Source organism: Paramisgurnus dabryanus, chromosome 23, assembly GCF_030506205.2.
Source record: "Paramisgurnus dabryanus chromosome 23, PD_genome_1.1, whole genome shotgun sequence".
NCBI lineage: Eukaryota > Metazoa > Chordata > Actinopteri > Cypriniformes > Cobitidae > Paramisgurnus > Paramisgurnus dabryanus.
The window spans coordinates 3,725,947-3,747,053 of NC_133359.1; the positions used below are offsets into that span (position 1 = coordinate 3,725,947).

The window sequence follows — 21,107 nt, forward strand, 5'->3', positions numbered from 1 at the left end:
AGCACGTAGCAGCGTCACAAGTATGTACAGTAGGCTACAGCACTTGTGTACTGTAGTGTGTTATTATACATACCGTACTCACGCAGACTGCATACTACTCATATTAAATTAGTATCATAAATGCGTGTGACGTGTCTTAATGCGTGCGCAGTAATTGGTGGCGGATAATTTTTAAGATATAAAAGCACCAAGTGCAACAATGAATCCTAATGAAATTAAGTCGCCTGTTTCTGTGATTTGTTAGTTCACACATTGCCAAACTCATTTTTACTAATGGAAAAAAATCCTGATCCCATGCAATTTCCTAAAATATATGATTACTTCATTCAGACACCATGCGTTTACGTCTCTTTATTTATAATGAAGTGATGTTTTTGTTGGGGTTTCTGAATTTTGACGCTGGTCTACCAACTAAGCAATTATATACTGAACTATTGACTTCGTTGTTGCACCTGCATAGGGTTAGTTGAGGAATAAATGTATTTTTTTTAATGAATAACGACTGTTGTTTTCTACTTTTCCCCAAGGGGAACTGTATAATTTGAAATCATTCATAACATGTGACAAAATTGGTGGAATAATTTTTTTTCACAGCATGAGTTACCGTATTGCGAGTTTGTGGATTTTTTTGGCCGCATTTCCGTTCGTGACGTAAATTATGACGTTTTCAAGTAACACTATCATCTGCGATATAAAACTTCTGAAATTTAATTTTGTAAACACAAACGACATTGTTAAGGTCCAAAAATCATAAAATCTCTATTATTGAAACGCGTGTGAACATGCATAAATATGATTTCACAAGAAAGAAATCACCTACAGTGTAACGTTAGTCAAGTTCGGTTGACTGCAGGTGCAAGCAGCACGCCACCATTTTAGGTACTGTAAACCTGTTGCATTACAGTTTGTCGGATCATCAAGATAATAGTGAGATCAGGTAATACCGGTAAGGGCTGAAAACAAGACTAACACTTATTAATTAAGTTAATTAAGTTACATTTACACCATGTTGAAAGCAACAGCGTGTAAAAACGAGATAGAGGCGGGAAGTGCATGCCATGTGCACGTGCAAGGATCATTGTAGGCCTATGCGTATTTTTTTTTTTTTTTAATATAGTAGTGTATTTGTATAAAATATGTAAAACGACACATATTCAATAAGACAACAAATGTAAATAAGACTATGTCGCATAGTAACGTTTAAATACTGCAACAGCATCATTATCGGTTAGATTGTGAAAATATTTTATGACAATAACCTTAAGTTTCTCAAAAACATAATCACACATCTTAGATATAAAGATATATGAAAATATTATCTATGAAAAAACCTGAAACTAAGTTAAATGGTTCAAGTCTACCTTGACCGTTTTACATTTATGATGAATATGTGGTATATACGATTTAATATGATATTAAGATGATTTAATGGTTAAGATAAACTGCAGTAATCTGTAATTTTCTTGAACATAGGCAGAACGATGGACTGCTGTGGACTCGTAACTAAGAGAAAGCTGCCAGGTCTCACCTGTTTATTTCCAAAGCATATACTAAACATACTTAATTATAGATAAATAGACAATTAAAATATGTTGTTGTGATTGTTTATTTGTCAGTTCCTCTGAAGAGCATCAGAGTTGAGGTGCAGGTGAAGAGTCATGTAGCCACAGTCACCTCCACTCTGCAGTATGTGAATGAGGAAGAGCGCCACCTGGAGGCCTTGTTTGTGTTTCCTTTGCCTGCTGATGCTGCTGTCTGTCACTTCAGTGCCAAGATCGGAGATCAGGAGATTGTGGCAGAGGTTCAAGAGAGACAAACTGTGAGTCTCTTGCATCCATCAAAATACAACATATACAGTATGATGAAGATGTGTTTTGACCAAACAAATGTATTATTTTTACTTTTGCATTCATTGCTTGTTATTCAAACTCTCTGTATTGTAGGCGAGGGATGAGTATGATGATGCTGTGAGTTCGGGTCGGCGGGCGTTTCTGTTGGAAGAGAGTGAAGAAAGTTCTGATGTGTTCAGTCTGAGTGTTGGGTGTCTTTCACCGGGTCAGAACGCTGACATCACCATCACATACATCACTGAGCTCTCTGTGCAGGCCGACCACTCGCTGCGCTTCGGTCTGCCTGCTGTACTCAACCCCAGATACACACCAGCAGGTACTGCACTTCAACAGCTGTCAACACTTTACAATAATACCACACATTTACAGTAACACAAGATTTACAGTAATGCCACACATTTACAGCAACACACAAGATTTGCAGTAATACCTCACATTTTCAGGAACACAAGATTTACAGTAATACCACACATTTACAGGAACACAAGATTTACAGTAATGCCACACATTTACAGCGACACACAAGATTTGCAGTAATACCACACATTTACAGTAACATAAGAATTACAGTAATACCACACATTTACATTAACACGCAAGATTTGCAGTAATACCACACATTTACAGTAATACACAAGTTTTACAGTTATACCACACATTTACAGTAATACACAAGATTTACAGTTATACCACGCATTTACAGTAACACACAAGATTTACAGTTATACCACGCATTTACAGTAACACACAAGATTTACAGTTATACCACACATATACAGTAATACACAAGATTTACAGTTATACCACATATTTACAGCGACACAAAAGATTTGCAGTAATACCACACATTTACAGTAACATAAGATTTACAGTAATACCACACATTTACATTAACACGCAAGATTTACAGTAATGCCACACATTTACAGCGACACACAAGATTTGCAGTAATACCACACATTTACAGTAACATAAGATTTACAGTGATACCACACATTTACATTTACACGCAAGATTTGCAGTAATACCACACATTTACAGTAATACACAAGATTTACAGTTATACCACACATTTACAGTAATACACAAGATTTACAGTTATACCACGCATTTACAGTAACACACAAGATTTACAGTTATACCACACATTTACAGTAACACGCAAGATTTGCAGTAATACCACACATTTACAGTAACATAAGATTTACAGTAAAACCACACATTTACATTAACGCAAGATTTTCAGTAATACCACACATTTACAGTAACATAAGATTTACAGTAATACCACACATTTACATTAACACGCAAGATTTTCAGTAATACCACTAGGGCTGTTCCGAATACCATTTTTTGAGCTTCGAAGCTCTAGTAGAAATAAAATCGAATATTCGAAGCTTCGGAAGGAGGGGCTGAACATATTTTTTCTCTTTAATAAAGGCAGGAATCTGTGTGTGTGTGTGTGTGTATGTGTGTGTCTGTCTATCCACAGTTTTATTATGTGGCGGATGTGTTGCTGCGAACTCAAGGGAGTGTAGTGCATTTTTTTCGTGCAATATGGACATGTGACACTTCTAGAATTAATAAACTTTAAAAATACTACAGAACAGCGCAAGCCGGAAGCGGCGTGCCTGTCATGCGTCATGCGAGAACAGCATTAGTGAAACAAAACATAAGACCAATACTTTTAATAAGGTAGCCTATTTTCTAACAACATTTGTCTAACAAACAAACATTCCCGTATCAGAAATTAGCAGCACAGTAATTACTGACAACGTAGGGTAGGCTATTTAAATAAAACAACGAAAATAAATGAACGAAGTTCAACAAACTGTAATAAAACGGTAGCATACTTTCAAAATCAAGTTTATTTATAACACTTACACCATCAATATGTTTTTTTCATCAGAACAATAATGAAGATATTTTGGAGAAACCCCAGTGCTCCGTCATGCAAGTCAACCGATCCGCACACTTTAAGAGCTAAAGCATATATATCCAATACAAAAGTAATCCCCCATATCTCCGTGTGACATATTGACGTCTTGTGAAGCAAATCAATCAGTTTTTGCAAGAAACTTAACGTTATTTACAACACTATTAGCGTGAATGCCAAAGCAGGAAGCGCGCTTTCCGTTCGAGGCGATCTCTTCTTCTACTGGTGGAGTTTGATGGCTGTTGGCTATGGATGTTGGTCTCTCTGCGCCACCTACAGAGCGGGAGTGTGAAGCGCACTTCCTGCTTGGCAAAAGCTCTGCATTAACGCTGAAAAATATTTATATATATATATATATATTCGAATCTCAAAACTGAAAATCGAATGTCAACCCACCAAACGAATATTCGAATATTCGAATTTTCTGGTCCAGCCCTAAATACCACACATTTATAGTAACACACAAGATTTTCAGTAATACATAAGATTTACAGTAACACACAAGATTTACAGTTATACCACACATTTACAGTAACACACAACATTTACAGCTATACCACACATTTACAGTAACACAGAAGATTTACAGTAATGCACCAGATTTACAGTAATACCACACATTTACAGTAACACACAAGATTTACAGTAATAAGTGAGTTTAAAGATTGTTTTTCTAACACTCTCTGTGTCGTCCTCAGGTTCAGATGCTGGAATAGTTTCAGAGATTTCGTCATGTGTCTCTGTTCCCTACACTTTGACTCTTAGTGTTCATGTGAGCTCTCCAAACCCCATCTCCAAACTAGAGTCCAACTGTACTCTGGATCCTCTTGTGTTCCTCAACTCTGATCACACTCAGGCAACGGTACTGTGGGCTTAATACAGTTTATATGTCTGTGTTTTACAGAGATAATGTTGTTTATTATTAAAGGCTTTCTTTATTTGTGTTGCAGGTGAATCTGAGTTCTGGTCACAAGTTTGATAAAGATGTTGAGTTGTTTCTGTTCTATCAGAATACCCATCAGCCCACTGCTATAGTGGAGGCAGGAGTGACCGCTGGAAGACCAGGTACAGACTACAGTTTACTTAAATTATGTGTTTAAAATACCAAGTATGTTAACCTCACACTCACAATAGTGTACATGATTAAACAATTCCTCCAACTAGCTCCACATTTATAGTAATGTTGACTGTCTAGTCTTGTGTTGGTTGTTGGTCATGGCACCATGAAGGTTTGCTCTACCAGAGTGTAATATAACATAATACTTCACTAGAAAACTCAAGCAAACTACTTTTGGCTAGTGTTTACTTTCCAAGATTTTCTTCTACGCTAGTGTTTGAAAGGCTTGTGTGTCGTTCCGCAAAGTGTAAAGAAGCTCGATTTACAAAGCTTCATGCTTCATGAATGTGTATGTTTTATCCAGATTCTCAAGAACAAGCCCTGGATGAAGTGAGACACATTGATGTAAAATTAAAAAAACGGCCCAGACGTCGTGGTCGTAGGCTTTTGTTTTCTAGACGCAAGAGGAAGGCTGTTTCTGGTTCATCACAAGCAAGTACGTCTTGACTTAATAGTTTAACTCAAATACCATTGAGTTGCGTACAATTCACATACACAAAAATATGAATAAATTAAATATACTTTCATGTAATATGACAATAATTTATGCTTGCAAAAGCATATAGTACAATGCTTTACAATTTATTAACCACTCCTTAAAATGCGTGTTTGTGTGTTCACCAAAATCTAAGATACAGATGGTTAACTCTTCAAAAAGGTTTTTTTTTAATCAATTTACATCATTTTACAGCATTTTGATATTTGGAGAGAGTCACACAAACATTTTTGTCTCTATTTCAGGTTCTCTGATGAGTGACCCAGTGGTGATGGTAAGTTTGTACCCCGAATTCCCAAAGGAAGTGATGTCATCGTTACCAAACAAAGGCGAGTTTATTTTTGTGATGGACAGATCAGGCAGTATGAACTGTCTGATGCATAATGGGAAAGGAGCAAAGACGCGCATACAAAGTGCAAAGGTATGGATAAGGATTTAAAAAAATGCTTTTGTGCTAAGATATAGATTTTTTTAATGTATAATATGAGACACATGTCTGTCTATCTGTCTATAGGCAACTCTGATCCTCCTGTTGAAGAGTCTGCCCATGGGCTGTTACTTTAACATCTATGGATTTGGCTATCGTTTTGATTGCTTCTCTACATTGTAACTAGATCTTAAGTATTTTAAAATTATTTTCTTATTCAGCACTAAAACATGTGCAAGGATCTTAATGTTTGTGCCATTGCAGTAATAGCGTTAAATACAATCAGGACACAATGGATCAGGCACTGCAGGCAATCAATAGAATGGAAGCAGACTTGTGCAGCACAGACATTGTACCGGCTCTCCAACACATCTACAGTCAACCCTGTTACCCTGAACACCCCAGACAGGTGCATCACCTCAAAATACATCAATTCATACACGAAACCAAACCTGAAGCATTTATTGTGTTTCAGACTGGATTTGTTTGAATGTACGAGGCTTTACACATGTTTATAAACTGTTGTTTAGATGTTTTTTCTCTTTTCAGCTGTTTGTCTTCACTGATGGAGAGGTGAGGAACACTAAAGAGGTTCTGGATCTTGTGAGAGACCATGCTCAATCTCACAGGTCAGTGTTTCATGCTCCTTCAACGCTTCTGTGTATGGAGAAAACAGAGTAGCTGAGCTGTTGTTACTCTTTATCTTCAGGTGTTTCTCATTCGGGATTGGTGAGGGTGCAAGTACCGCCCTCGTCACAGGAATGGCCAGAGAGGGATCTGGACACGCCCAGTTCATCACAGGCACAGACCGCATGCAACCCAAAGTGAGACTATGGATGAGTTTTAGTTTGAAACAAGAGATGATGTAAATGTAGAGGGTTTGAATCTGTATGACATTGTTTTATTTCTTTTCAAATGTTATCAGGTGATGGAGTCTCTCAGGTTTGCTCTTCAGCCTGTATTGAACAAGATCTCTGTGAAGTGGAAAGTACCAGATGGCATTAAGGTTATCACGCTGTCTCCACCCGTCAAAATGCTCTTCCAGGGTCAAAGGTCACTCATTTATGCCCAACTTAAAGGACAGGTGAGCATGTATTTATCATGGAGGCATCATTTAATTTTCTGGTCATGGGTTTGTAGATAAATTGTTTTCTTTTCATTTCTGTGTCATAGAGTTCAGAAAGCTCTGAAGGATCAGTGATAGTTCAATACAACCTGAAAGATCAACCAGTGACAAACCAGCTTCACTTCTGCCTTAAACCAACTGAGGACACTGGGTAACATAAACAAAGCACAGATTCATCCTGATTCAGACTCATTCAACAACACTCAGATTCTTTAAACTTTTAGTCAATGTTTCTGCAGGTTGTCCATCCACCGTCTGTCGGCCCGGTCTCTGATCCGCTGTCTGGAGCAGAGGGAGAGGAAAAGAGGTGGAAGGGTGGCGAACATCAGGAGGAGGATGGTGGAGATCAGTGTTGAAACAGGAGTTAGCAGTGTTCATACAGCCTTCATTGCCATTAATAAACACAACAGAGAGGCTGTGAAAGGACCTCTGATACAGAGAAGAGTACCAATACAAGGTTTGTCATCTTATTATTTGTGTCAGCATTCGAGTTGACATATGGAGTGTTATGCAAAATTACATTTTTTAAAATTGATAGTTTACATTTGATTTTAAAATGTGAAATTTAATTCTGTTTTAGTGATGAGACATGAAACTTTCTTTCGTCCAGGTAAGTTCTCTTGCACTCCTTGTATTACAGATCTCACTGTCTATAGTATATAAACTATATTAATATGTGAAATTCAATGCTGTTTCAGTGATGTGTGGTGGAGGAGCCCCGCCGCCTTGTAAGACAAATCATTTTCTTATATCTATTTTCTCACATCTCTTTTGTGAGTGTTTGGTGCTGTATAATATGTATTATTACTTCATAAGGTTTTTTACAGGGTTCCCACGGGTCCTTAAGTTTATGAATCTGGGGTAAAAAATTCAAGGCCCTGGGAAGTTTTTGAAAATATACATACATAGATACAGGTCATTGAAAGTGCTTGATCCTGTTTGATGCAAGGAAAAAAATCTATATTTTTCCCTGTGTAGTGTAGGATAATATCATAAAAATTCTAGACTTTTTAAGCACACGTGCTAAACTGTTCGCTTTAAATGCTTATATCTTCTGTATGCGAATGTTGATTCATACCAATCTGCTTTTTGCATAGTTGTGATTGACACATGAAAACGTCTCGGGTTATGTATGTAACTGTTGTTTCCTGAGAAGGGAACGAGACGCTGCGTCTCCCTTGCCATACTTTCTGCGTCCCTGTAACGCCGTCTTTGGCAATATTTTAGGTAGCGATATACTTCCTGGCTCCCGCGTAATCCTCCTGTCTTTGTCGTTAAGCGTCACCATTGGTTAAATTTGATATACACATTCAGACACAGTTACCCCTGGAGGCGTCCCCAAAGTGTCACCGCAGTGACGCAGCGCAAGTTCCCATGAAAGGGAACTGTAACAATGTATCTTAAAAGGTAACACGATGTAACCTTGCTCTCACTTGAAATGTGTCCCCACATTTAGTCCTTGAATTTGAGGGTATTGGACCTGGAAGGTCCTTGAATTTGAAGTTAAATAAGGTGTGGGAACCACTGATCTATATAAATGACTGGATTGCTCATGACGTCACAACTGTGAAGCCACCGTGCCGCCATGTTGGTATACTCAAACATTCTATTAATTCAATGGACGTTATCAGATTTGAATTATAAAATATCACTTTACTAGTCTCTGTTTTTATATCTGAATTATCCTTGTACATTATTACAACGCAAACGTCCTAAGCATGTACATAGTCATTTACTGACATTGTACATTTTGCTTTTTAAACAGTTATTATACATTCATCTTTATTACAGTATCAGATCAGCGGACAGTTATTAATTTAGTATTAATAACAATGTGCTCATTCTGAAATCTGAATAAATAACATGCTTTGTACCGTATGTGCACGCAATAATTTGCTGGTTTTGTAATTATGTTATCTTTACAAGTTACCTAAACTTATTTAGAGAAATAACGCTGACCGTGTAGCTGAATGCCAAAAAAAACTTTATTTATAGCTGTGTCATTAACAGAATGCAGCAGACACACTCACCTTAACGTTTTATATAAATCCATTATCCTGACCTATTTAAACATACACATTGCAAATAACACCAGAATTAACTATTATTTTGCGTACACATATCGGAAAAATTAATCTTGTGTGACTGACACGCTGTAAAGCGGGTGAAATTAGATCATGTTTTTGAATGGAAGTCAATGACGCCTTCTGCCGGTTGGGTATACCAAGATGGCCGCTCGAACTCTGCGCTGGCTTCACCTCACGCTGTTACGTTCTATGCACAATCGAGTCATTTATATAGATCAGTGGTGGAAAGAATGGTGAAAGAATGATGTTTTTCTGCAAAGTGCAAAAAAAGTACATGTACAAAGATCTGTTCATGTTTTTGAATGTGTACTGTGTGTTTTTTCCAGATTCTCATGAAACGGCTATAGCTGAAGCGAAGGAAATTGATGATTTTGGTGTCGAATTAGAAGAAAAGCCACATAGTCTTCAACGTAAGAGGAAGGCTGATTCTGCTTCATCACAATCTAGTATGTATTGACTTTAAGGTGCTGTAGAATGTAAAACTGTATTTATCTAGGCATAGATGAATAATAAGAGTTCTGTATATGTTAAAGAAACAGTATGTAGGATTGTGGCCAAAACTGGTATTGCAATCACAAAACTTGTGGCTAAAACTGGTACTGCAATCACACAACTGGTGGCCAATACACAAAATGACAACATAAACATTAGTTGAGGGCTGCAACTTCACTTTTTAAATGACAATATCCTGGCCAGACCACTGTTGTCAGTGATATAAGTATTTGAAATGAGAATGATTTCTGAATGTCTACTGACATATCAAGGCCTTTTTGATTCATTGATATAAATTTGTTACATGCTGTTCCTTTAATAATATATTGTGAGCATTAAACACGATTGTTTCCTCCTCCTTATGTAAACCTTGTGCATGCAAAAGACTGCTGGAAAACAGGAAAATCTCAACTTAACACCAACTGTGACGTTACAGTCGAGATGTACACCCCCAACATTAAATTACACATTAAATTAAGTACAATGTTATCACAAAGCTAAAAACAAAGTTGTGACTGCTGAGTTAGCGCTATATGCTACAGTTACGTTTTGCAGGTCCATACTGAAAAAACACACAAACTTACCACTCAGAAACGTCCATTAACAATCCAAACAATTGTTTATTCCTCAAAAACTGTATCTTCATCTGATTCAGACTCAAACATAAGGTCTGTTAACATGCACACAGAGCTAGCAGCCAATCAGAGCAGAGCTCCACATTATTATTCATGAACCTTTCAAAAAAGGTAATAATAGACCATTTCATTCTAAAGGCAAATCCTAGGGTTATAAATGGACATTTAAAACGGTCTCTGGATAATTTTTGCACTCTTTAAAATGCGTCTTTGTGTGTCTTTACCAGAACCTAAGCCTCAGATGGGCTCTTCACTTCAGCTGATTACTTTACAAAAGGCTTCAGGCTGCTGGGAACTGAACGCTGCTTTGGCTCGAGTGTTTGGAAAGACGGAAAATGAGCTGACCAATCAGAAACCAGCACAGGTGTGACGTATGATTCAACATGATGAAATAATGAAAGATGATAATAAATGCATGTGTACGTTGTGTGTATTTGTGTTTACAGGTGGATGGGTTAGTGTGGGCCACTCTTCTGTCTCTCATCTGGTTATACGGCTATAAAATACAGCAACAGATTGAGTGGCAGTTTGTGGCCATGAAGGCGGCGTCATGGATCGGCTCTCAGAACGGTGAGATCTCCAAACCAGACGACATTCATCAGCAGATAAAGAGACGTTTGGTCAAGTATTAAACTAAAGTGATGTGTGTGTTTGTGTGTGTTTCAGTGGTCAGTCTGTCTCAGTGTGTGTGTGATGGGAATCATCTACTGGGATGTCAGGTGAAAGAAGAAACTTTGGGAATCTGAAGACTTCAGTGTTTCTACTTTATGCGCTGTCAGAAGACCAAAGATCTCGTATTGTTTGTTCTGTTCTGAAAATAAGTACGGGGTAATACACCTCAAAAGTGTTAATTTTTCAGTTCATATGAGAGATGTTAAGCACTGCAACACAACAGTCTGTAAACACAGTGACATGCAGCCCATTTGTCATCTCTGCTTGTTTAGCTCTCGGTTGTGCATATTTTTTTGGGAGGGAGTCAATTACCTGCATTATAAAAGCTAAATGATGCTCAGTGTTTTTACTTTCTTTTATAGTTAAATTATTAGTTCTGTTTTTGGTGTTCTGATATATATACCCAAATAAAAACACATTTGGACCTATTCCTGTAATTCTTGCCTAGCAATGATTTTTTACTTGACTGTAAAGCAAATCTGTTAACACGCCGGACAGCAGACGATTCAGGACCTAATTTGCACCAAAGTCAACAGATCCGGTGTGGATCCGGCCCGGAGTCGTCTGATGTCTGGGACAGTGACATTTTGTCCATGTACATAATTTCTGATTCTTTTGGGGGTAAACCAATCACCTGAATAATTAAAGCTAAGTGATATCAGAGACAACAACACAGCCATCCCACAATGTGACGTCAGAGTGACATGTTTTTTCATGTAATTTTTGGACGTCCATCGAAGGGGTTGTTTGTAATGCCAAGTGACGTCTTTTTTGACGTCTACTATTCAAGTCTGTGGGACCTCCGTGTAAGGGTATTAAGTGAAAGAGACATGATTGTTTTAATATAACGAACTAATTACAGATTTTTTTTAATTGTATATTAAGATTAATTTAAATGTAATTCAAGAAAACAACAAATACTGTATAAATAATATAGGCTATTCATATGTATTTATCATGTTGATATTTTAAAAAAAGACATATTGGCCTAATCATGATAGATGTCCAAATGACGTCCAAAAAACTACCCAGTTCAAAGGTCAATTGTTGACCGTAAATATGATGTCCAAGAAAGGTCATGTTTGGATGTCCAAATAGTGGACCTAGTTTTGATGTCGAATAGATATCTCAGTGGTTCTCAAACTGGGGGCCGCGAGATGGTGCCGGGGGGGGGGGGGGGCAGTTTTATGACATTTTTAAAATACATTAATTTATCATAAATTCTGTGTAATTTAACCTAAAAAAATAAGACTATTAACCAAAGCACTTTGTATAATTAAATATGTTTTGTTTAATTAAAATGTTATGTTTTTTAGAACAAATTTGTCGTAAATTTTCTTTGGGGGGGCCTCAAAGGAATGCACCGTACACAAAGGGGGCCGCACGCTGAAAAAGTTTGAGAACCACTGGAATAGATGTCCAGAATTGGTCATAGACTGACAGACTCAATATCCCAGCAAACACATAACATTCCCTTATGGTTCCCATTTGGTTATTTTTTTGGTTATTTTTATAGGGAACGTTCCCAGAACGTTCCCTGCAGGTTATTTTTATGTTTAATTTTATAACCTAGAGAGAACGTTCTGGGAACGTTCCCAGCAGGTTATTTTTGTGTCTTTTTTATATCCTAGAGAGAACGCTCCCAGAACGTTCCCACAAGGTTCTGAGGACGTTCTCAAAACGGGAACGTTCTATTGACGTCAAGAAAACTTTCCTGGGGAACCAGCAGGGAACGTTCTGGGAACCATAAGCTAACGTTCCCAGAGCGTTCTGGGAACCAAAAATTGTTAGCTGGGATAGACATGATCTGCACGTCTATCTGATGTCCAATGTTTAGTGGGATCTGACCTGAGTACTGAGAGTCTATTGAGTCTTCTTAGATCAACAAATAATAGCGTTTACTTTTCAAATTAACATGAACTAATCTGATCTGAAATTCTATCATTTGAAATGTAATTGGCAATATTATAAATTAAATTAGTGTACCATACAATAAGAAGCCGTAAAAGGTGTATAACGGTTTTTAATATTATCCACCATTGTTTTTGCTGACTTCGTTACATTTACACTAAATTTAAAGCGGGGAACGTTTACTTGTCAGGTGAAAGTAAAAAATAGTGGTGAGTTGCGGTAAACAGGTGGGGTTAATGCACGTGGACGGGTATTTGGACCACAAGTGTTTTTTTCGTTAATATTAGTAGTTTATTATAAAATTTGTGTAGCAGTAGGGTCAGTAGGGGGTGCAGTTGAGCTATTTTCTCTCATTGCGTCACCAGCGGCTGGGTGGATTTGCCTGGACACTTCCGGAGGATACGGCGCGCTGTTCAATTGTTGGGCGTGCATGTGGTTGCTCGTCGCTGGAAGGACAAAGTGTTGTAGGTCTTTTTTAAAAAAAAAAAGAGAGTTTGATGTGTTTATTGATTTATTTATTTTTTGTTACTAGTATGTTCTGAGTGTTGCTGTCAAAACTCTGCATTCAGTTACTACACTCTACTTGTAAATGCTGTCAGGCTGTTGTTGGATGCTGCATGTGAGTTAATTCATTAAAATAAATTGACTGATGGCATATAATGGGTTCTATCTAGAACGGGATTCGGGTGTAACGATCCTTTTCCTCTGTTCAGTTAAGTTTATATACATGAACAGTGATGAACGTTAAAAGATTTGTGCAGCACACTGCATGTGAGTGTATGTTGTTAAATAAGATCTCTTATACCCACTGGTTTTGTGTAATTGTGTTTTCTTTTCTTGTCCTAGTCTATTCTATGTGTGTGCATTGTTGCCAGTTAAAGCAACACTATGTAGTTTCCATGTAATAAATGACTTACAGCTCCCCCATGTGGTTGAAAAGCGCAACAGTGCCTGGTATCAGACACTCATCTGCAGGCAGGGGGAGGGGCGGGGCTGTGTTTCCTACCCTCCACCGCCACTTTCAGAGTGTGCTTGCAGCAGCTAGGAGGCTGCTCAGGTTGCAGCAACATTACAATTTGTCCAGTTAAAAGTTGTTCTATCACTGAAATTATTTTAGAGACATTATTTAAAGGTAAAAAAACTACATAGTGTTGCTTTAATACTGGTGGTAAAGGGTGAACACTGAAAGACCTATAGGCTGTTAAAAATAACTTCTGTGCACTTATGCTGGTTTAAGTCCTGAGTAAGATTAAGTCAAGAGAAAACCGTTTAATAAATGTATTGATTTAATGCAATATTGGTCTGAGTGTATTCATTTATTTGAATAACTGTGCGGGAAGCCTTTTGTGGCGTAGTCCCCGAGAATTAGTAACCTATCTGACTCTGTCACATTTGTAAAACGAAAATGCCTAGGAAAATAAATGTAGAAAATGAAGTATTGGAATACCATAATAATCGTAATTAGTTGTATGATGAAGAGATTTTTGTTTCTCAAAAATATCAAACGTTTATAGATATAAACTTAATCTATAAAAAATAATTTAAAACACGTTTATATGGCAGTGTTTCTTATTTCGGTACAGGATTGATAACTGAATGAGGACTGATATTAAGTGATTTCTAGTCAGGCATAGAGGAGAACACCCTCAAAGCTTCAGCCATTAAAAGTAAAGTTATTGACGCAGGCTATTTTGTATTTACATGCTTGTAATTTCTAAGGATATGTTCACGTTAATAATTAGAAATTCAAAAGCTTTTTTTCGCTTGCTGTCGTCCGTCGACCAGTGAAGAGGTTTAAAGGCAGGAGGTGTGTCCGCTTTAATACTTTCACTTTCGAAAAGCTGATTGTTTACAATCTAGTTTCACAGGTTGTCTGTTTAAAATATATATTCATTTATTTCCATCTGAACTCAAACGTATTCTTAAACTGCAACCTGTGTGTCACGTGAAAGTAAACTTTGTACAGCAACTGTAAATCAGTTTGTATATAAACTCCAGTAATCTGTCATTTCCTTTAATAGAGTCAGAATGATGCATTGCTGTGGTCTCGTGACTGAACAAAAGCTGCCAGGTCTCACTTGTTTTTCAAAACGTCCCCTTGTCTTTAAATAATCAGTGAAATAATTGTTAATTTTAATTACTTGCGTATCTTTCTACACACGTGTGTATGTGTGTGTTTATATGCATATGCTTAAATTCTTTAATGGTATGTAGATAAATAGACAGTTAAAATTTGTTGTTCCCTTTGTTTACTGATCAGTTCCTCTGAAGAGCATCAGTGTTGAGGTGCAGGTGAAGAGTCATGTAGCCACAGTCACCTCCACTCTGCAGTATGTGAATGAGGAAGAGCGCCACCTGGAGGCCTTGTTTGTGTTTCCTCTGCCTGCTGATGCTGCTGTCTGTCACTTCAGTGCCAAGATCGGAGATCAGGAGATTGTGGCAGAGGTTCAAGATAGAGAAACCGTGAGTCTCTCGCATCCATCAAAATACAACATATATGACGAATGTGTTTTGACCGACCACCTAAATTATTTTACATTTGCATTTATTGCTTGTCATTTAAATTCTCTCTATCTATGTTTCAGGCGAGGGATCAGTATGATGATGCTGTGAGTTCTGGTCAGCAGGCGTTTCTGCTGGAAGAGAGTGAAGAAAGTTCTGATGTGTTCAGACTGAGTGTTGGGTGTCTGTCACCGGGTCAGAACGCTGACATCACCATCACATACATCACTGAGCTCTCTGTACAGGCCGACCACTCGCTGCACTTCTGTCTGCCTGCTGTACTCAACCCCAGATACACACCAGCAGGTACTGCACTTCAACAGCTGTCGAACCTTTACAATAATACCACACATTTACAATAACACACAACTTTTACAGTAATACCGCACATTTACAGTGACATACAAGATTTACAGTAATACCACATAACACATTTACACTAACATACAAGATTTACAGTAATACTGCACATTTACACTAACATACAAGATTTACAGTAATACTGCACATTTACAGTAACACACAAGATTTACAGTAATACCGCACATTTACAGTAACACACAAGATTTACAGTAATACCGCACATTTACAGTAACACACCAGATTTACAGTAATAAGTGAGTTTAAAGGTTGTTTTTCTAACACACTCTCTGTGTCGTCCTCAGGTTCAGATGCTGGAATAGTTTCAGAGATTTCGTCATGTGTCTCTGTTCCCTACACTTTGACTCTTAGTGTTCATGTGAGCTCTCCAAACCCCATCTCCAAACTAGAGTCCAACTGTACTCTGGATCCTCTTGTGTTCCTCAACTCTGATCACACTCAGGCAACAGTACTGTGGGCTTAATACAGTTTATATGTCTGTGTTTTACAGAGATAATGTTGTTTATTAAAGGCTTTTTTTATTTGTGTTGTAGGTGAATCTTAGTTCTGGTCACAAGTTTGATAAAGATGTTGAGTTGTTTCTGTACTATCAGAATACCCATCAGCCCACTGCTATAGTGGAGGCAGGAGTGACCACTGCAAAACCAGGTACAGACTACAGTACATCAATCTGATATAAACTCTGTTAAACATAATGTGTGATAATGTTTTATCAATATTAAATCCAGGTGCAGATCCTTACATAAGTCATTGATCTTTTTCTCTGTTTCAGGTTCTCTGATGAGTGACCCAGTGGTGATGATAAGTTTGTACCCCGAATTCCCAAAGAAAGTGATGTCGTCATTAGCAACACAAGGCGAGTTTATTTTTGTGATGGACAGATCAGGCAGTATGGACTGTAGGATGCATTATGGGAAAGGAGCAAAGACGCGCATACAAAGTGCAAAGGTACGAATAAGGATTTTAAAAATGCTTTTGTGCTAAGATATGAATTTTTTAAAGTATAAGATGAGATGCATGTCTGTCTGTCTATCTCTCTATAGGCAACTCTGATCCTGCTGTTGAAGAGTCTGCCAATGGGCTGTTACTTCAATATCTATGGATTTGGCTCTCGCTTTGAGGGTTTTTCCCCCTTGTAAGTGTCTTGAGTATTTTAAAAATATTTTCTTATTTAGCTCTAAAACATGTGAAAGGATCTTAATGTTTGTGCCATTGCAGTAACAGCGTTGAGTACAATGAGGACACAATGGTACGGGCACTGAAGACGGTCAATGAAATGAGAGCAGACTTGGGCGGCACAGAGATTTTATACCCTCTAAAACACATCTTCCGTCTGCCCTGTTACCCTGAACACCCCAGACAGGTGCATCACCTCAAAATACATCAATTCATACAGGAAACTAACCTGTATAATTTTATCAGACTGGAGTTTTCAGAATGTATGAGGCTTTGAGGTCTTGATGTTCAAGTATTATTTGTATTTTCTCTATGCAGTTGTTTGTCTTTACTGATGGAGAGGTGGAGAACACTAAAGAGGTTCTGGATCTTCTGAGACACCATGCTCACTCTCACAGGTACATTTCTCTATTTAGTGTTTAGTGGTATAATGGAGGATTGATTAGGAATGAATTAATATGAATGAATTAATGAGGGAAATAAGCTGCATTAAAGGCTGTGTTAGAATAACTGGCCTGTTGCTGTATTTTCAGGTGTTTTTCATTCGGGATTGGTGAGGGTGCAAGTACTGCCCTCATCACAGGAATGGCCAAAGCAGGATCTGGACACGCCCAGTTCATCACAGGCACAGACCGCATGCAACCCAAAGTGAGACTATGGATGAGTTTTAGTTTGAAAAAAGAGATGATGTAAATGTAGAGGGTTTGAATCTGTATGACATTGTTTTATTTCTCTTCAAATGTTATCAGGTGATGGAGTCTCTCAGGTTTGCTCTTCAGCCTGCAGTGAACAAGATCTCAGTACAGTGGAAAGTACCAGATGGCATTACTGTTGACACGCTGTCTCCACCCATCAATGCGATCTTTCAGGGTCAAAGGTCACTCATTTATGCCCAACTTAAAGGACAGGTAAGAATTTTCAGCTTGAGGTTTGTCATTTTATCTTCTGCTCATGGGTTTGTAGATAAATTGTTTACTTTTCATTTCTGTGTGATAGAGTTCAGAAAGCTCTGAAGGATCAGTAATAGTTCAATACAACCTGAAAGATCAACCAGTGACAAACCAGCTTCACTTCTGCCTTAAACCAACTGAGGACACTGGGTAACATAAACAAAGCACAGATTCATCCTGATTCAGATTCATTAAACTTTTAGTCTGCATTTCTGCAGGTTGTCCGTCCACAAGCTGGCGGCCCGGTCTCTGATCCGCTGTCTGGAGCAGGAGGAGAAGAAACCATATGCAAAGGTGGATGATATCAGGAGGAGGATGGTGGAGATCAGTGTTGAAGCAGGAGTGAGCAGTGTTCATACAGCCTTCATTGCCATTAATAAACACAACAGAGAGGCTGTGAAAGGAGGACCACTGATACAGCGAAGAGTACCAATACAAGGTTTGTCATCTCACTGACCTTTTGTTTACATTTATGAGTTCCTTGGAAAGTGTTCAGATTTATTTTAACATTATAATCTTCAATCAGTTATATTAAATAATGTCCTGGATCTATCTATACCTGTTGGATGTGGGCCATGTTTGTGAACCCTCAAAAACCACATTCATCATTAAAATAAATATATATAAAGTTTTATTTGTATAGCAAGTTTAAAAACAAGGCCTTTATGAACCCCTAAAGCCGTGTAGATTACTTATGTAAGAATGGATGCACTTTTTCGGGCTATAGTTTGAAAGGATGGAGTGAAGTTGTATTTTCAAAATTACTTGTCTACATTTTAATGCATTCGGATTTTTAAAATGTGAAATTTACTTCTGTTTTAGAGATGACGATAGATCAAGTTAACCCTTTTCCAAGTAAGTCCTGTTGCGCTCTTTGTATTACAGATCTGAATACAAACAACAAATTACTGTATGTTTGTACGTTAACTATATTAATATGTGAAATTTAATGCTGTTTCAGGGCTGCGTGGTGGTGGAGGCCCGCTGCCGCCTTGTAAGACAAATTATTTTCTTTTACATGTGGTTTGGTTTAAGTAATAAAGTGGGTTTGGATGGGCTGTGTTTGTTACTTATATGAGGAGCTCAGATGCAAAAGCCACTTAACTCTTTCCCCGCCAGCGTTTTTAAAAAAAGTTGCCAGCCAGCGCCAGCATTTTTCATGATTTTCACAAAAGTTTAATGCCTTCCAGAAAATGTTCTTCTTTATATATATAAACAAACAATATATCAGATGAAAGAACAGACCCTTTGCTTTCAAACCAAAATAAACGTTTCATCCTACCTTCATTAGTTCTCTTGTAATCACCTCTCAAACATGGGTAGGTTTCTTCAAAAACACCCAATTTTGAGCAAAAAGCTGAGATAATTCAATTTTTGCGAAGGACTTTTGATAGAGATCAGATGCAGAGCGATCTTTAAAACATACACTGAGTTCTTCTCTTTAGCGTGAGGCGCTGCTTTCGGGTTGTATAAGTTGCGGAAGTGCGCCACTTGGTGGATAATAGCGGTATTGCGGAAAGACGGAAAATCTCGTCATTGGCGGGGAAGCGTTTTCTCTTAATTGACGAGATATCTCGTCAATGGCGGCGAAAGAGTTAAATGCCACTTTCATCTAAAATGAGAGAATGATATAAAGCGTATGCTCTCCACATGTATTATACAAAATACTTCAGCTGCAAATCTGCTTAATCCCAGCCTCATGTCGTTCAGAAATACTGGTTTGTTGGCAAAATCCATTAAGAGTCTGATAAAAAAAGCTAATTTATAAGAAAACATGTCATGGGTTTTGCATCTGAGCCCTTCATATGTATTTCTACTTTTTATTTCTATGCTAGTGTCTGTAAGTATGCAAGTACTGCAAATTGTAAAAAAGGAAAGTACATTTACAAGGATTTGTTCATGTTTTTGAATGTGTACTGTGTTTTTTCCAGATACTCTAGAACAAGCTATGGCTCAAGCCGTAGATATCGATGATTGTGATGTGGAATTAGAAGAAAAGCCGAGACGTAGTAGTGGACGCAAGAGGAAGGCTGATTCTGCTTCATCACAATCAAGTATGTACTGATGAAATAGTGTATATTTAACTGTATACACACTCCTTAAATTGCATCTTTGTGTGTCTTTACCAGAATCTAAGCCTAAGATGGGCTCTTCACTCCAGCTGATTACTCTACAAAAAGCTTCAGGCTGCTGGGAACTGAGCGCTGCCTTGGCCCGAGTGTTTGGAAAGACTGAAGATGAGCTGACCAATCAGAAACCAGCACAGGTGTGACACATGGTTTAACATGAAATAATGAAAGATGAGTGCTGGTGTAATAAATGCATGTGTATGGTGTGTGTATTTGTGTTTACAGGTGGATGGGTCAGTGTGGGCCACTCTTCTGTCTCTCATCTGGTTATACGGCTATAAAATACAGCAACAGATTGAGTGGCAGTTTGTGGCCATGAAGGCGGCGTCATGGATCGGCTCTCAGAACGGTGAGATCTCCAAACCAGACGACATTCATCAGCAGATAAAGAGACGTTTGGTCAAGTATTAAACTACAGTGATGTGTGTGTTTGTGTGTGTTTCAGTGGTCAGTCTGTCTCAGTGTGTGTGTGATGGGAATCATCTACTGGGATGTCAGGTGAAAGAAGAAACTTTGGGAATCTGAAGACTTCAGTGTTTCTACTTCTACTACTAAGTTTATTTACAGTATTAGTTGTTTGTGTTTCTGTTGTTTTGAAAATAAGTGTAAAGGTTATAAACCTTTATATTAGAGATATTAGACACAAAGACAGAATTGACCTGTAATACAAATCTGTCATCTCTGCTTCTTTAGCTCTCAGTTCTGTGGTCAGTCACTACAAAAGCTAACTGATGTTCAGTGTATTTACTTTGTTTTATAATTAATTTATTAGTTTGTGGTTTTTTTTGTGTTTTCCACAAAAGAAGTTATTATACCTAAATAAAAACTGACATGTTTTGGAGTTATCCCTGTTTTAGAGATGATTAGAGATGTTTGACATAAAGACATCTGAGAGAATTAAAGTGTTAAACAAATCTTTAAACAGTGAAGATTTAGTCCTTGTCTCATTTCTGCTTTTTAGTACCCATTTTGGATATATTGTTGAAACAAACGCAAACACATCTGATTAATTATAAAAGCTAAATGACATCAGAGACACAACACATCAGTTTGTTTGAGTACTAATGGTACATCTTCGTTTAGGACTGACATTTTTAATCGTTTAAATTAACATACACTAACATCTAAAATACTTTACGTAATAATCGAAGAATTAAATAATATGTCCACTGTATATATAAACAGGAATGTTTTTAATATTACCCACCAGCATAATAAAA

At 37.6% G+C, this 21,107-nt stretch overlaps 2 protein-coding genes across 4 annotated transcripts; both read left to right on the forward strand.

The window, feature by feature from the left end:
• Nucleotides 1-708: 708 nt before the first annotated feature.
• On the forward strand, nt 709-11,267 carry LOC135768272 (von Willebrand factor A domain-containing protein 5A-like). Of its 2 annotated transcripts, none has more exons than XM_065277514.2 (21): nt 709-946; nt 1,474-1,521; nt 1,617-1,819; nt 1,944-2,166; nt 4,485-4,648; nt 4,737-4,851; nt 5,208-5,339; nt 5,645-5,820; nt 5,914-6,005; nt 6,091-6,235; nt 6,376-6,455; nt 6,536-6,650; nt 6,752-6,910; nt 7,000-7,103; nt 7,192-7,409; nt 7,533-7,562; nt 7,651-7,680; nt 9,366-9,485; nt 10,394-10,530; nt 10,613-10,736; nt 10,833-11,267. In XM_065277514.2, the coding sequence occupies exons 2-21, from the start codon at nt 1,482-1,484 to the stop codon at nt 10,910-10,912; spliced, it is 2,487 nt and encodes an 828-aa protein (XP_065133586.1). In that variant the 5' UTR covers nt 709-946; nt 1,474-1,481; the 3' UTR covers nt 10,913-11,267. The 2 variants fall into 2 exon arrangements, with proteins under 2 accessions (XP_065133586.1, XP_065133587.1); XM_065277515.2 differs by having other exon boundaries at nt 709-937.
• A 3,125-nt stretch (nt 11,268-14,392) lies between these two features.
• On the forward strand, nt 14,393-20,816 carry LOC141281499 (von Willebrand factor A domain-containing protein 5A-like). 2 transcript variants are annotated; one of them, XM_073813312.1, is made up of 20 exons: nt 14,393-14,556; nt 14,771-14,820; nt 15,010-15,212; nt 15,335-15,557; nt 15,917-16,080; nt 16,166-16,280; nt 16,405-16,580; nt 16,676-16,767; nt 16,851-16,995; nt 17,127-17,206; nt 17,342-17,456; nt 17,558-17,716; nt 17,805-17,908; nt 17,977-18,197; nt 18,581-18,613; nt 18,720-18,752; nt 19,690-19,812; nt 19,888-20,024; nt 20,113-20,236; nt 20,333-20,816. In XM_073813312.1, the coding sequence occupies exons 2-20, from the start codon at nt 14,778-14,780 to the stop codon at nt 20,410-20,412; spliced, it is 2,370 nt and encodes a 789-aa protein (XP_073669413.1). In that variant the 5' UTR covers nt 14,393-14,556; nt 14,771-14,777; the 3' UTR covers nt 20,413-20,816. The 2 variants fall into 2 exon arrangements, with proteins under 2 accessions (XP_073669413.1, XP_073669414.1); XM_073813313.1 differs by having other exon boundaries at nt 14,393-14,549.
• Nucleotides 20,817-21,107: the final 291 nt, after the last annotated feature.

What these genes read in the sequence shown, in the direction of transcription:
- LOC135768272 (XM_065277514.2), top strand. Translation starts at nt 1,482, where the DNA reads ATGGACTGCTGTGGACTCGTAACTAAGAGAAAGCTGCCAG. An exon ending in CTGATCACACTCAGGCAACG is followed by an intron (nt 4,649 to 4,736) that starts GTACTGTGGGCT and finishes TTTGTGTTGCAG; the next exon opens with GTGAATCTGAGTTCTGGTCA. An exon ending in AAACCAACTGAGGACACTGG is followed by an intron (nt 7,104 to 7,191) that starts GTAACATAAACA and finishes ATGTTTCTGCAG; the next exon opens with GTTGTCCATCCACCGTCTGT.
- LOC141281499 (XM_073813312.1), top strand. Translation starts at nt 14,778, where the DNA reads ATGATGCATTGCTGTGGTCTCGTGACTGAACAAAAGCTGCCAG. An exon ending in CGCGCATACAAAGTGCAAAG is followed by an intron (nt 16,581 to 16,675) that starts GTACGAATAAGG and finishes ATCTCTCTATAG; the next exon opens with GCAACTCTGATCCTGCTGTT. An exon ending in CAGACCGCATGCAACCCAAA is followed by an intron (nt 17,457 to 17,557) that starts GTGAGACTATGG and finishes AAATGTTATCAG; the next exon opens with GTGATGGAGTCTCTCAGGTT.